The sequence below is a fragment of the Prinia subflava genome, chromosome 27 (assembly GCF_021018805.1).
Source record: "Prinia subflava isolate CZ2003 ecotype Zambia chromosome 27, Cam_Psub_1.2, whole genome shotgun sequence".
NCBI lineage: Eukaryota > Metazoa > Chordata > Aves > Passeriformes > Cisticolidae > Prinia > Prinia subflava.
Genome location: NC_086273.1, coordinates 1,617,826 through 1,633,712, shown reverse-complemented (window position 1 = coordinate 1,633,712; position 15,887 = coordinate 1,617,826). Strand labels below are relative to the sequence as shown.

Genomic DNA, 15,887 nt, shown 5'->3' with positions numbered 1-15,887 from the left:
AATCAGCTGCACAAGCCGTGGAGACTCAAAGACCAATGAAGGAGGACAAGAGGCTTCTGAGGGCTTTCTGTATTTTCATCACCCCCACGGTCGATTTGGGGCTGAGTCCAGGACCCCCAGGCACTGAGAGAAGGTTGAAGAAGCTGCTCAAGGAGTCAGAAGCAAAACTCCAAGTCCCTTGGAGCATCCCTGGGCCCCTCTGAGGGCAGGGAGTGCCCAAGCTGCGCAGGCACTGCTGAGAGCAGATCCTTGAGGGCAGGATTGCAGGGAGCCCAAGGCTGTGAGCAGGGAACTGCAATGCTGAGCAAGGCCTGGGCTGGCTGCAGGGAGCAGAAAGGCCAAGCCCTGAGCCCAGGCTGGCACAGCAGGGCCTGTCCCTGGCGGGTGGCTCGGGGCTGTTTGTGGGGCAGGGGGATGGCAGGGTTAGCAAGGACAAATGGCATCAACCTGCAAGCCCTGCCAGCCTCCTCAGGGAGGGCCCAGGCAGAGCCAAAGCGCAGGCCCTGAAAGGAAAGTTCCTTCTGTGGGGCTGCAGAGGCGCTGCCAGAGCCCAGGGGACAAAGGCCTGGGTGCCTGTGGCCCTGCCAGCCCTGCCCAGCCCGGGGCCATCTCTCCTGCAGGCTGTGCCCCCTGTGCGTGCTGCTCCTGTGCCCTGGCCGGCTGCACTCGCCCATCTCGCTGTGCCCCCAGCATTTCTCAGCCCAGCATTTCTGTGCCCTCCCTGGGCTCCCTGCACCCAGCGCTGCCGGCTCCTGGCACACAGAGCCAGGCCATGGCCCAGGCTCACGCTGGGACACCTCCTGCACCAACATTCTGCCCTGGCAGGGACTTTGCTTTTTCCTCACCTTCTGGCTGAACCTTGCAAGGTGCACTTTGGGGAGGTTTCCTTTTCTTCCCAGTGCCAAGGAAAGCTCTGTCTCCTGCTGTTCATAAACAGAGAAGGGCTGGTGGGAGATGTGGAGGTCAGGAGGCTGTTTGGGTTGCAGTGAACATGAAATTATTGATTTTTTAAATATTCTGTGAAAGAAGGAGGGACATCAACAAAACTTCTACATTGGACCTACAGTGAGCAGACTTTGGCCAATTCAGGATGCAAATTTAGGGAGTGTGATAAAATAACCTGGGATAATTCATGATATAGTGTATATAAAGTATAATGTAATATATGTCTTAAAAAAAACAAATGAAGCAAGCAATTTCGATGTTTCCTGGTTTTTTGGAGTTTTTTTAAGTGTTCTACTTGTTCATAAGATGGAGTCAGTTCTTTAATTTCTGTACAATATTAAGGGTCAGTTTTTCACTTTCTCACACTTTGGAACATAATCAACCTTTTTTGTTTTTGATCACTGTCCTTTGTCTGCATATTTCTAGCCTGAAAATAATGTTGGTTGGTGTTGGAGTCCAGGATATTCCTCTGGCCGCCCTGGAGGATTTGAAGACTGTACAGGAGGGTCTGGGATCTGAACAGGGGGGTCAGTTAGACCCACACGGATCCCAGGAGGACACTGACTCTGATTCCTGTCCATGGGAGTGAACACTCACATGCAGGAAGAATCACTAATCCTAAGAATTTAGAATAAGTAGTGGATGGTTTATTATAGAATATAAATATAGAAATTAGAATTCTTAGTATATAGGGCTGAAGAGGCAAGATGGAGGAATTGGGGAGTGGCCCTTGTCCTCCTAGTTCTTGCTCTCGTCCCCCATCTTGTGCTGAGTTGGGTTTTAGAGATTGGCTTAGAGTAGAACTGACATGTTAGTATAGGTAATAGGTATTGGTAAAATTTTGTAAATAAAAAATACGTCTCGGACAGTGGTTGGGTCAAAGATACCGTACTTAAGGTGCGGGGCTCTCTGATCTGCCCCAGTCCAGCCGCGTGTCTTGCTTTGCTGGGGATGCCTTGCAAAGCTGGACAAGAACTGATAGATAATTAAGAATAAACAGCTTGATAACACGAACTACTGGACTCAACTTGTCGTCTCTGGCTTCGGTGTGAAACACCCAGGGCAAAGAGAAGACTGAAAACCTTATTACCCCTGGGAACAGCAACCCAGGGGAAACTCCCAGGGAACAGCAACCCTGGGGGAACCCTTAGTACCTTGGGGAACAGCAACCCCAAGGAGAATCTCAGGGAAACAACAACCCTGAGAGGTTGGCAGCTGGTCTGGCCAGTGGAGTGAAGGGGTAGTAATCCCAGAAGCCAATCCATAACCAGACCCACAAATGTATAAAACTGGAAGAAATAAACAGGCTCACCCTTTTTTGGGTGTGCCAGCACTGATCTGCCCTGATCTGCCCCCAGCTCTGCACACAGACATTGCTGCTGCAGCCACAGAGAAGAGAACAAAAGGGGGATCTCCAGTGACAACTCTGCTGGGAGATCATTTTGCTCATTTAAAGCTACTTAAGACTACAGCTCCTCATTGACATAGTATGAGGCCAAAGTGATGATGCAGAGAAACAAAAGAAAAGACACCAACATTGGCCTTGCTTTACAAACACCATTGAAAAGTAAAACAAAAAAAACAGACGCAACAACCAAACTAACAAGTGCTATCAAAGATGACTTTTATTACAAGCAATTTGCAGAAACTGGTGAGAAGTTTAGTGTTTCTGAAATCGTCCGTTGATCAGTGTCCACACTACAGCCTTGAGCTCCTGGTTCCTCAGGCTGTAGATGAGGGGGTTCAGGGCTGGAGGCACCACCGAGTAAAAAACTGACACTGCCAGATCCAGGGATGGGGAGGAGATGGAGGGAGGCTTCAGGTAGGCAAAGGCTGCAGTGCTGAGGAACAGGGAGACCACAGCCAGATGAGGGAGGCAGGTGGAAAAGGCTTTGTGCTGTCCCTGCTCAGAGGGGATCCTCAGCACAGCCCTGAAGATCTGCACATAGGAGAAAACCATGAACACAAAACAGACAAATGATAAACAGGCACTAATCACAAGAAACCCAAGTTTCCTGAGGTAGGATTTGGTGCAGGAGAGCTTGAGGATGTGTGGGATTTCACAGAAGAACTGGTCCAGGGCATTGCCATGGCACAGGGGCAGGGAAAATGTATTGGCTGTGTGAAGCAGAGCATAGAGAAAGGCACTGGCCCAGGCAGCTGCTGCCATGTGGGCACAAGCTCTGCTGGCCAGGAGGGTCCCGTAGTGCAGGGGTTTGCAGATGGACACGTAGTGGTCATAGCACATGATGGTCAGGAGGAAATACTCTGACCCAAGGAAGAAGAAAATCAGAAAGACCTGTGCAGCACATCCTGAGTAGGAGATGTTCCTGGTGTCCCAGAGGGAATTGTGCATGGCTTTGGCAACAGTGGTGCAGATGGAGCCCAGGTCGCTGAGGGCCAGGTTGAGCAGGAAGAAGAACATGGGGCTGTGCAGGAGGTGGCCGCAGGCTACGGCGCTGATGATGAGGCCGTTGGCCAGGAGAGCAGCCAGGGAGATGGCCAGGAAGAGGCAGAAGTGCAGGAGCTGCAGCTGCCGCGTGTGTGCCAATGGCAGCAGGAGGAAGTGGCTGATGGAGCTGCTGTTGGACATTTCTTAACTCTGGGCATGGTGAACTGCTGAAGGAAGACATTGACAAAGTGGGACCAATTTCTTTGTGTCAAGCCTATGCTATTTTATTTTTACTCCCCTCATAATCACTTCTCTTCTTCTGAGGGAACTTTTCTAAACTTCTTGCAGTTCGTGTTTCAGCTGCTTCTGAATTACTGCCTCATCTTCAGTATTTCTCTTACCCTGAACACTGGGGAGTTCAGAGGGAGAACAAACCTCCCTGTACACCAGGGCAGTCAGACCTGCCAGCATCACATAGATGCCCTTTGCTAAGTACACATCCCTCTATTTCAGGGTGATTGCACTTAAAACATGCCTGAAAAATAAAGTGGACTATCTGAAAGCTGCAATTAAAAAATAAATTTCCCTAAAGACTTCTCTCCTTTTTTTTCTGTGTGGTTGGACAGAATACCCAGGCTTGGTCTTGCTCTCGGCTGCCTGGAGTTGTGCCTAATGGGAGCTGTTTATACAAGTCTTCTCCCTGCCAGTGCTCCCAGAGCCCAGCCCAGCCCTGGGGGCTCAGCTCTGCCCTGCACACCCCTCCCAGCACAGGGCACTGCCCAGGGGCATCTCCCTGGCACCAGGGCCTTAAGGGCAGCTCACACAAACAGAGCTGCTGTAAGCCAAGGTGCTGCTGCTGCTGTCTGTAGCTAGAGGAGGGTGAGGAGGCACTTTCTGAGGGAGATCTGAGGCACATCTGCTGATCCCCAGGGTGACAGTGCAGGAGTGTCAGTGACACAGACAACCCTGACAGCCCCTTTCCCTTTCCTCCATGACAAAGCTGAGAGCAGCCCTGGCCATGCAGCACCATCTCCACAGCAGCAGGAATCTGCCCTGATGGGGGTGGCTCCTTCCACCTCCAACTTCTCCCCACAGTCCATGGGGAGCTCCCAGGCAGGCTGAGAGCTGCCCCTGGCAGGTGGCAGATGCCCTGGGCTGGCCAAGAGCCCTCAGGGCTGCAGCACCTGCTCTGCACCACAGCCCTGGGCAGCCCTGGCTGCAGCCCCAGCTTCAGCCCCTGCAGCCGTCCCTGGCAGCAGGAGCTGTCCTGCCCTGTCCCTCTGACGGTGCCCAGGGCAGCCCCGCTCTGGAGCACATCCTCCCCCAAAGCAGCAAGGGCAGCAGAGCCATCCTTACAGTCACCTCAGTGCTGTCCTGGCTCAGCTTGAGGAGATCCCTGCAGCCACAGACTTACCCTGTCAGAAGTGGTGAACATTTCTCCATGACAAAGCTGTGAATTTCCAAAAGTTGTGAAGATTTCTCCATGAATGATCTCAGAATTGTCCTTCCAGTTTCTTTGAGTCTCTGCTTGCTTCAGTGCTCTCAGGTACCTGCAGGCAGTGCCCTCAGCCCTGCTGGGCTGGGAGAGGAGCTGCTCCTCAGGAGAAATGTCTTTTTAAAGCTCCTCTTGGTTTCCAGGAGATGCCCCTCTGCTAGGAGCCCAGCCCAACTCAGCAGCACAGACACAGCACAAGGACTTTAATGAGTCTCTTGAGGTTTGGTGTTTGTTTACATGAGACTCAGTCCCTGAGAGAGTGTTCAAAAAACTTCTCCAGAACTCAAAATTAAATTGAAATTCTGAAGTTTCTTAAAGTTTCAATAGGTCCCACAGAGAAATACGACTGAGAAAGTTTCCCCAGGTTCCAGTCAGAGCAGAACACTGCAGGCAGTGATGACAGGTGGGGACAAACAAGGCAAAGGTGTCTCTGATGCTGACCAAACCTGGATGTGTTTCAGGAATGCAAAGGACCAAGGTCTGAGCCCCAGCCCCTGCCAAGGCAGATCCTGTCCCTCCCTCCTTGCTCAGGACTCTTCCCGGGCCACTGGGATGTGGGGATGTGCAATGCCAAGGGCAGCACCATGGGGCGGCCCCTGCCAGGCTGCTGAGCAGGGACAAGGAGGCAATGAGGCCCCAGGCCTGCAAGGGTCACTTGTCCCCTCCTGATGCCTCAGGCCCAGGGCCAGCAGCCATGGCCCAAGTGCTGCAGGAGTTGGCTGTGTCAGGGCCTTTCAGCTGCTGCCCATGGCTGTGCCCTGTGCAGCCCAGGCTGTGCTACGGTGTCCATGCCCTGCGCCTCTCTCCCTGCAGGCTGTCGTCATTCTCCAGCTGCCCCACCTGGCTGGGCCCTTCCTTTGCTGACAGCTCTGCATCCTGCCTGCCTCTGCCTGGGCACACAGAGCCTTGGGCTGCTCCAGACTCCTGCTGGGGGATGTGTTGCACCACAGCCCTGCCCTGGCAGGGAAATTCCTTTCTCCTTGAGTCCAGTCTGGGCCTTCCCAGCTAAACTTGGCATTAATTCATTTTTCTCTGGCTGTTTTCCACTAGGTGAAAAGGATCCACTATCTCTGAAACCACTCTTTAAACACTCTCATGGCTCTCCTCCACTGTCCTCAGCCTCCAACCCAACGAGCACAGAGCTCCATCGTCCCTATAACGTGGTCGTGTGCCTGAGGCCTCCAAACCCCACCTTGGGGTATCTCTGGGCACTCTCCAAGGTGTTTGCAATTGAAAACATTCTGTTCATAGTCTAATAAAATCACCAGAGGACAGGGCCGGACCAATCTCTGTGTGCTGGCTGCTCTTCTCTGGGAGCAATCCTTGGATATATGGAATTTGGGAGGCCAAATTCTAATTTTGGTCATGGTCCCTGGACAAGAAAGTCGGTTCTTTTCCACAGGAGGGAAAGAACAGAGCCCCAGTATTTCAGGGGCAGATGAGAGGTGACCACCAGAGGCCAAGGCCAGCCAGAGCTGGCAGGGTTTGTTATTTTTTTTTGGGATATACCCTTAATTATAAGAAATTTTGTAGGAATAGTACCAATTTTGCCAATAGGCATCTAAAAAGATGGACAGTTGTTTTCCATAGCAAGGAAAGCTGGGAGCCCCAGGGCTCCAGGAGCTGAGGAAAGGCTGCCCTTGACATTCCAAGATCAGCCAGACCTGTCAGGTGGCCCCTGGGAGGCCAAGCCAGACAGACCTGTTCCATGTTCCCTCGGTTCCAGGGGCCCCACAGTGTCCCAATGGTCCCTTGCTTCCATGAGGCCCTGAGGTGTCACAATGTCCCCTTGGTCACACGGGGCCCTGAAGGCTCTGAATGGTCTCCATGGTTCCATAAGGCCCCACAGAGTCACAGTGGTCTCTGGGTTCCATGGAGCCCCGCTGTGTCACCGTGGCCCCTTGGTTTCATGGGCTCCAGGGGTGCCACAAGTATCCCCTTGGTTCCATGAGGTCCCCACAGTGTCCCTGTGATCTCCACAGCAAGGAAAGAACCCAGCCCCAGGGTGGCAGGGGCAGTCACCAGAGGCCAAGGCCAGACAGACTTGACAGTACTGGCAGATTTTGCCTGGGAGCAACCCTTGGATATACAGAATTTCAGAGGTGGATTCCCAGTTTCAGACATAGACACCCAGAGGAGAAGGGCAGTTTTTTACCACAGGAAGGAATGCACGGAGCACTGGTGATTCAGGGCCTGATGAAAGGCAGCCTTCAGAGGCCTAGGCCAGCCAGACCTCTCTGTCCTGGTAGCTTCTGTCTGAAAACAACTCTTGGATACAGGGAATTTTGAAGGTGGAATCCCAGTTTCAACAGTTTCTTCACATAGATAAGAGTGACTGTTCTTTTCCACAGGAAGGAAAGCTCAGAGCCCAAATGTTTCAAAGGCAGAAGAGGAGAGAGCTGGCTCCTGGGAGGCCATGACAGCCAGGCCTGTTTGTACTGTCAACTTTCACTTAAGAGCAGTCCTTGGATGTAAGAAATTTTAGAGGTGGAATCCCCATTTCGGCTAAGGACACCTAGTCGAGATGGATTTTTTTTTCTATAAGAAAAGCACGTGGTCCAAGCGTTTTTGGAAGAAGATGAGAGGTGGCCACCCTTAGGCAAAGCCAGCCAGTGTTTCTCATGGACCCTTTCATCCAGGGGCTATTCTTGGACACAGGGCATTTTGGCCAATCTCAGTTTTGGCTGTGGGTGCCTGGACAGGAAGAGTTCTCTTCATTAGGAAGGAAAGCACAGAGCCCCAGTGTTTCCCAGGCACATGAGTGCCAGCCCTCAGGAAGCAAAGGCCAGACAGACTTGTCCCTCCTGGCAGCTTTTGTCCAAGGGAGGTATCCTTGGATATAGGGAACTCTGGAGGCAGATTCCCAATTTTGGCTGTGGGCACCTGGTCGAGATGTATGTTTTTCTCCATAAGAAAGAAAAGCATATGGTTCCAGTTTCTCAAAGGCAGATGAGAGATGGGCCCCGGGTGGCCAAAGCAGCCAGATCTGTCTGTCTTGATAGATTTCATCTGGGAACAATCTTTGCATATCAGGAAATTTGGAGGAGGAATCCCAGTCTTTTGCCATGGGCCCCTGGAGGAGAAGGACAGTTCTCTCCCATAGGAAGGAAAGCCCAGAGCCCCAGTGCTCCAGGGGCAGATCAGGAGTAGCACTCGACATGCCAAGGTCACCCCGACCTGTCAGGTGGTCCCCAGGAGGCCCAGCCAGCCAGAGCTGTTCCATGTTCCCTTGGTTTTGTGGGACCCCACAGTGTCACAATGCTCTCCTTGGTTCCATGAGGCCCTGGAGTGTCACAATGTTCCCTTTTGCTTCTGTAGTGTCACAATGGCCCCTCGGCTCCACGCACCCTCGCTGTGTCACAGTGGCTCCTCTGTGACACCACGGGCTCCACAAGGTCACCACGGGCCCTTGGTTCCTTGGGAACCCCGAGTTTCACAATGGTCGCCTTGATTCCATGGGGCACCACAATACACAGCCAGTATGGTAACCCAGCTCTGATTGGCCGAGCTGTCCATCAATCACACTGCAAGGGCAGTGTTATCCCAGCTCTCATTGGCTCAGCTCTCAATCAATCACACAATAGCCGCTGCTGCCTACCCTGGCTCTGATTGGACAAGCAACTGGAAGTCCCACCCAAGGGGCGGGTCAATGGAGGCCCAGGGGGTTAAAAGCCGGAGCACGAGGCCAGCCCATGCTCTGATTGCTGCCTTCTCCTGGGGCTCCTCTGTGAGCGACGCTGGAACCCGAGCAGCTGGTACCTGTATGTGTGTCTTTCTACAGATCTGCTGTCTTTGGGTTGTTCTCCATTTCTTCTTCTTCTAATCCTACTTACCTGGGACATTGTTGGGTTAACCCTTATCATCTTAAGGGTTAAAGGTTTTTAGATCACATGGGCTAAGTTAATGAAGTTAATGCTATGATAAGAGTTTCATGTTGAACTGGATGTTGTATTAAACCCTTTGCCAAAGTTCCTTGATTGTCTGTGTTTTGCCAGTAAAATTTTGTGTCACTCTGACCTCTTAGCTCAGTTGGTTACAGCGTGGTGCTCATCACAGAGGTTGTGGGTTCAATCCCTGTGTGGGCCATTAAATTTAGAGTTGGCCTTGATGATCCTTATGGGTCCCTTCCTGCCAAGAATATACTTTGCATCTGTCCATGTTGAGAATATCTGGTTGGTGTTCCTCCTTTGTAGCAAACGCAAGTAAAGAAGCCTTTGGTTCCCCCCAGCATTTAGGTTTTCTGGGGTGTTACAGCCCTGCAGGCTCACAGTGGCCTCTTGTTTTCATGAGGCCTCACAGAGTCACCCTGGCCCCTTGGTTCCATGGGCCCCAGCAGTGCCATGATGATCCCTTGGTTCCACAACTTCCCACAGTGTCACACTGGCCCTTGGTTCCATGAGGATCTGGAGTGTCCCACAGGTTGATGCCATTTGTCCTTGCTGCCCCTGCCATCCCCCTGCCCCACAAACAGCCCCGAGCCACCCGCCAGGGACAGGCCCTGCTGTGCCAGCCTGGGCTCAGGGCTTGGCCTTTCTGCTCCCTGCAGCCAGCCCAGGCCTTGCTCAGCATTGCAGTTCCCTGCTCACAGCCTTGGGCTCCCTGCAATCCTGTCCTCAAGGATCTGCTCTCAGCAGTGCCTGCGCAGCCTTGGGCACTGCCTGCCCTCAGTGGGGCCCAGGGATGCTCCAAGGGACTTGGAGTTTTGCTTCTGACTCCTTCAGCAGCTTCTGCAACCTTCTCTCAGTTCCTGGGGGTCCTGGACTCAGCAAAAATCGACCGTGGGGGTGATGAAAATACAGAAAGCCCTCAGAAGCCTCTTGTCCTCCTCCATTGGTCTTTGAGTCTCCAGGGCTTGTGCAGCTGATTTGAGTTAGTTTGGAGTTCTCTTAAGGAGGAAGATTTCAAAGTGCATCTCATGGCTTTTTCAATCGAGGCATTGTTTTCCTACTTTTCAGTTCAGAGAAAAGGTGACTGAAGGATTCCCCAAGTGATCTTGATGCTGAATGTCTCCTTAGGAGCTCTGGGCATGAAAGAAAATGAGCCCCTTGCAGGCTGACCCTGCTTGGATAATCTGCTCCTCACCCCCAGCATCACCATGTCTGACATCACCCACCTGGGACAGAACTTCAAAAACATTTTAAAAAAATGCATTTTTCTTTTAAAAAAAAGTTTAGGAAAACATTAACAAAATTATAATCGCAGATTTGTTATTTCTAATAAAAGAATTCTGTCTTTTTATATTTATATATATATTTATATTAAAACATATTAATTTTATTATAATTAATATATTATAATTAATATAATATAATTAATTAATATAATATATATATTAAAATAGTTATACATTATTAGCAACCAAAAAAGTTAATGCTCATTGGTTCTAAGCAACACAGTTCCCTTCAGTAATTATCTGACCACTCTTGGCTATTGTTTTCTCCCTCTTTATGCTAATTAGTCCCAGTTTTTCATCCTTTTGTCGCATTTTTTATTATGTACACAGACAGGGCAAAAGGATGGATGGTTCTCTTCCATAGGAAGGAAAGCATGGAGCCCCAGTGCTCCAGGGGCTGATGAGAGTCAGCCCTCAGCATTCCAAGATCAGCTGGACCTGTCAGGTGGCCCCTGGAAGGCCAAACCAGCCAGATCTGTTCCATCTCCCCTTGGTTCCATGAGGCCCTGCAGGGTCACAATGGACTTTTGGTTCCATGAGCTTTCGCACTGTCAGCACTGCTCTGAGTTCTGCAGTGTCACCATGGATCTGTTGTGAGAAAGGAGCTGAGTATCAAACAGGCATCAACATGATCAGGTTTGATCTCTCTGTTTATTCCTTCTATTCCACTTTTATCAGGTTACAGACAGGAAAGCAAGCACAGCTAAACAGTTGTGATTGGCTAAAAGTACATATGCCTTGACATTAAATGATTGTTCATTGGGCCACGTTTTTTGGCCTATAGTTTGCCTTTGTTCTACCTTATGAATAGCATTCTGTTTTCTACATCCATGAGAAGGCCTAACAAGTTGTTACACATCTTCAGCATCCATGAGGAAGCATCCGTGAGAAGGCACACTAAATTATTACAACTGCTACTTTCTTATTAATTCAAGGCCTACAAGACCAGCACAGGAGCAGTACAGACTCTCATACTGTTCCCTGGTAGCAGGGATTATTCAAACCCCCATCAATAAATCATGACCTCACTCTTCTAAAAATTCCTCTACATGGATCCTTTGTTCCATGAGGTTCCCTGGCATAACAGGATTACCTTGGTTCCAGAAGGTTCTGCAGTGTCACACTGGACCATTGGTTCCTTTGGCAGCCCCACACCATCCCAGTGACCCCATGGTTCCATGAGTTCCACAGTGTCAGCAATGCTCTCCTCGGTTCAGGAGGCCCTGCTCTGATACAATGGACCTTTGGTTCCAGGGGGTTCCACTGCAGCACAATGGAGCCTTTGTTCCATGGGGTTCCAGAGTGTCACAGCTGACTCCTTGGTTCTGTGAGCCTCTGCTGTCACCAAATGTCCAAAATATCAGAAAAAGGCTCCTTAACACTAACTTGGTGTTTCAGAGGGCCTCCTTTATACAGGCCTGAGGTCCAACATGGGATAACTCCTAACCTTACATGGACATGATTCTACACATGTATTGCTTTTATACAGTTGCTAAATTTGTATTACAATTTACCCATTTCCATAAAACCCACCTGAACGTCCCAGATTCACTCCCTGTTGTCTCTGTCCCTGCACTCTTGAGCCAGATGTTTTGTTCTGTTCCAACCATCCTCACTGGGAAAGCAGGCCCTGCATGCCTTGTTCCTGTGCTAAAAGTTCAAATGCACAGTAAAAATGGAATTAACTCTTCCAGTATCAAGGCCAATGCTCTGTGTGCCCAGGCAGAGGCAGGCAGGACGCAGAGCTGTCAGCAAAGGAAGGGCCCAGCCAGGTGGGGCAGCCGGGGGATGACGACAGCCTGCAGGGACAGAGGCGCAGGGCATGGACACCGTAGCACAGCCTGGGCTGCACAGGGCACAGCCATGGGCAGCAGCTGAAAGGCCCTGACACAGCCAACTCCTGCAGCACTTGGGCCATGGCTGCTGGCCCTGGGCCTGAGGCATCAGGAGGGGACAAGTGACCCTTGCAGGCCTGGGGCCTCATTGCCTCCTTGTCCCTGCTCAGCAGCCTGGCCCACCTGTCAGCACTGCCACCAGTTTTTTGATATAACTGAGCCAGCAACACTTTCTCAGTGGGACCCTATCAAACTTTCAGAAACTTTGGAGTTTTTATCTGACTTTGAGTTCTTGAGAAGTTTGTTGAACAGTCTCTGAGGAAGTGAGTCTGATGTAAACAACACCAAAGCCCCAAGAGACTCATTAAAGTCCTTGTGCTGTGTCTGTGCTGCTGAGCTGGGATGGGCTCCTGGAACAGAGGCAACTCCTGGAAACCAAGAAGAGCTTTAAAAAGACATTTCTCCTGAGGAGCAACTCCTCTCACAGCCCAGCAGGGCTGAGGGCACTGCCTGCAGGTACCTGAAAGCAGTGAACCAGACAGAGGCTGAAAGCAACATGAAGGACAATTCTGAGATCATTCACAGAGAAATCTTCACAACTTTTGATAATTCTGAGCTTCTTCGTGGAGAAATGCTCACCACTTCTGACAGGGTAAGTCTGTGGCTGCAGGGATGTCCTCAAGCTGAGCCAGGACAGCACTGAGGTGACTGTAAGGATGGCTCTGCTGCCCTTGCTGCTTTGGGGGAGGATGTGCTCCAGAGCGGGGCTGCCCTGGGCACCGTCAGAGGGACAGGGCAGGACGGCTCCTGCTGCCAGGGACGGCTGCAGGGGCTGAAGCTGGGGCTGCAGCCAGGGCTGCCCAGGGCTGTGGTGCAGAGCAGGTGCTGCAGCCCTGAGGGCTCTTGGCCAGCCCAGGGCATCTGCCACCTGCCAGGGGCAGCTCTCAGCCTGCCTGGGAGCTCCCATGGACTGTGGGGAGAAGTTGGAGGTGGAAGGAGCCACCCCCATCAGGGCAGATTCCTGCTGCTGTGGAGATGGTGCTGCATGGCCAGGGCTGCTCTCAGCTTTGTCATGGAGGAAAGGGAAAGGGGCTGTCAGGGTTGTCTGTGTCACTGACACTCCTGCAGTGTCACCCTGGGGATCAGCAGATGTGCCTCAGATCTCCCCCAGAAAGTGCCTCCTCACCCTCCTCTAGCTACAGACAGCAGCAGGAGCACCTTGGCTTGCAGCATCTGTGTTTGTCTGAGCTGTCCTTAAGGCCCAGGTGCCAGGGAGATGCCCCTGGGCATTGCCCTGTGCTGGGAGGGGTGTGCAGGGCAGAGCTGAGCCCCCAGGGTTCTGCTGGGCTGGGCTCGGGGAACACTGGCAGGGACAAGGCTTGGATAGAGAGAAACAGCTCCCAGTAGGCACAACTCCAGGCAGCAGAGAGACAGACCAACCCTGGATATCCCCATGTGTCAGGCAACAGAGATAACAAAGGTGAGAAGAATTTAGGAAAATTTATTTTGAAATTGCAAACTTCAATTGCAACTTTCAGAGAGTCCACTTTATTTTTCAGGAAACTTTTAAGTGCCATCACCCTGAAATAGAGGGAGGTGTAATGAGCAAAGGGCACCTCTGTGGGGACCAGCAGGTCTCAGTGCACTGGGGCACAGAGAGCTCTGCTTTCCATCTGGGCTCCCCAGCTTTCAGGCTAAGAGCAATGCTTAAGATGTAGCAGTAACGAAGTAGCAGCAGATACCTGAACTTAAAAAAGTTTAGCAAAATTCATTCACAGGAATAAAAGTGATTATTAGAGGATTCCAAATACATAGGACTGACTCAAATAGAATGATATCATCTCGTCACTGTCTTCTTTCAACAGTCCATGATGCCCAGAGTGAAGAAATGTCCAACAGCAGCTCCATCAGCCACTTTCTCCTGCTGCCATTGGCACACATGCGGCAGCTGCAGCTCCTGCACTTCTGCCTCTTCCTGGCCATCTCCCTGGCTGCTCTCCTGGCCAACGGCCTCATCATCAGCGCCGTAGCCTGCGGCCACCTCCTGCACAGCCCCATGTTCTTCTTCCTGCTCAACCTGGCCCTCAGCGACCTGGGCTCCATCCTCACCACTGTGCCCAAAGCCATGCACAATTTCCTCTGGGACACCAGCAACATCTCCTATGAAGGATGTGTTGCTCAGCTATTTCTGGTTTTGTTTTTCATTTTAGCAGAGTATTTCCTCCTCACCGTCATGTGCTACGACCGCTACGTGTCCATCTGCAAACCCCTGCACTACGGGACCCTCCTGGGCAGCAGAGCTTGTGCCCACATGGCAGCAGCTGCCTGGGCCAGTGCCTTTCTCTATGCTCTGCTGAACACGGCCAATACATTTTCCCTGCCCCTGTGCCATGGCAATGCCCTGGGCCAATTCTTCTGTGAGATCCCACACATCCTCAAGCTCTCCTGCTCCAAATCCTACCTCAGGGAGTTTTGGCTCATTGTTGTTAGTGTCTGTTTAGATCTTGGGTGTTTTGTGTTCATTGTTTTCTCCTATGTGCAGATCTTCAGGGCTGTGCTGAGAATCCCCTCTGAGCAGGGACGGCACAAAGCCTTTTCCACCTGCCTCCCTCACCTGACTGTGGTCTCCCTGTTTATCAGCACATCATTTTTTGCGCATCTGAAGCCCTCTTTCATCTCCTCCCCATCCCTAGATGTGGCCCTGTCAATTCTCTACTCGGTGGTGCCTCCAGCCCTGAACCCCCTCATCTACAGCCTGAGGAACAGGGAGCTCAAGGCTGCAGTGTGGAGACTCATCACTGGACGATTTTAGAAACATTAAACTGCTGGCCAATTTCTGTAAATAGTTTGTAATAAAAGTCATCTTTGATACTTCTTCCTGGTGTCATTTTGGAGGTTGTTTTTCTATGTTTGACTTTTTAAATGTTGTCCACAAGGAAATGACATTGTTTGTGTCCTTTCTGATGTTTTTTCTCTCCACCTTTGCTGTGGCCACAGACTGTGCCATTGAGGGGCTGTATTCTCAGTTGATTTAAACGAACTAAAGGACCTCCTGAAAGTTTTCTGCAGAAATCTCCCTTTTGTTCCCTTCTCTGTGGCTGCAGCAGCAATGTCTGTGTGCAGAGCTGGAGTATCACCGTGGAAGCTTAGCTAGAAAACAGACTGGGGACACAGATCTGGGTGCATCAGAGCACGCTGGGCAGAAGGCTGCCCCTTAGTTTATTTTGCTATTATATATCTGTGGCAAGGTGACTATGGATTGGAGAAGGGTATCGCCACCTCTCCTCTCACATTGGTCCAGGAGGCCGTCATTCAACCTCCCCTTCTCTTGGAGAAGGAATTCATAACATTGCTGATATTTACAAAACATGGTCTTGTGTTTACAATTCACCAGTGTGAGAAACTGCACATTTCTCTTCTAATATGAACGCTCAGAAAACTAGGAAAATTCAAGGCAAAACTGGGGCAGATCACTGCTGGCACAGCAGCTGTGCCCAGCAGCAGCAGCACTTGGTGTTGCCAGTGCTGCTGCCGTGGCCCTGCCCCGCTGCCCTCCTGGCCCTGCTGTTGCTGTAGGGCCTGAGTGCTCTCGGGGCCGGGCACAGGGCTGGGGGTGGCAGTGCCGGGGCTGCAGCAGGGACAGGCCATGGGCACTGCTGGGGCAGCGCTGACGCCTCAGGCCAGGGCCTGGGGGCTGCAGGCTCCTTGCCCAGGCTCTCTCCACAACACGGCCAGGCCAATGCTCAGCACAGAAAAGCCCCGTCAGCAGCCCCAGGCTGGCTGTGGCCAGGCTGGGGGCAAACAGCTTGGCTGGGGCTCTGCAAGGTCCCTTGGGGAGACGGGAAGGAGCAGCAGAGCAGGGCCTGATCCATCCCCACTGTGCTGGACACCCCAGGGCAGCGTCCCAGAGCAGCCTCATGCACCTGCCAACAACATCCCCCCTCTGCAGCCCTGGCCTCTCCCCAGCTCACACAGGTGCTGCATCCTTGCAGTCACAGCCACGGCAGCACTGCCTCAGGAGCCCCTGTTTGCACTGCCCAGAGCAGG

General features: G+C 51.7%; 2 protein-coding genes across 2 annotated transcripts; one reads left to right on the top strand and one right to left on the bottom strand.

The window, feature by feature from the left end:
* Window positions 1-2,605: 2,605 nt before the first annotated feature.
* Window positions 2,606-3,538, bottom strand: LOC134562439 (olfactory receptor 14A16-like). The gene has a single exon (XM_063419835.1). The coding sequence runs from the start codon at window positions 3,536-3,538 to the stop codon at window positions 2,606-2,608; it is 933 nt and encodes a 310-aa protein (XP_063275905.1).
* Window positions 3,539-13,728: 10,190 nt separating this feature from the next.
* LOC134562310 (olfactory receptor 14A16-like) lies at window positions 13,729-14,652 on the top strand. Its single transcript, XM_063419695.1, has one exon. The coding sequence runs from the start codon at window positions 13,729-13,731 to the stop codon at window positions 14,650-14,652; it is 924 nt and encodes a 307-aa protein (XP_063275765.1).
* The last annotated feature ends 1,235 nt before the right edge of the window (window positions 14,653-15,887 follow it).

Bases quoted from the DNA above. Each gene is read 5' to 3' on its own strand.
- LOC134562310 (XM_063419695.1), top strand. From the start codon at position 13,729: ATGTCCAACAGCAGCTCCATCAGCCACTTTCTCCTGCTGCCATTGGCA.
- LOC134562439 (XM_063419835.1), bottom strand. From the start codon at position 3,538: ATGTCCAACAGCAGCTCCATCAGCCACTTCCTCCTGCTGCCATTGGCA.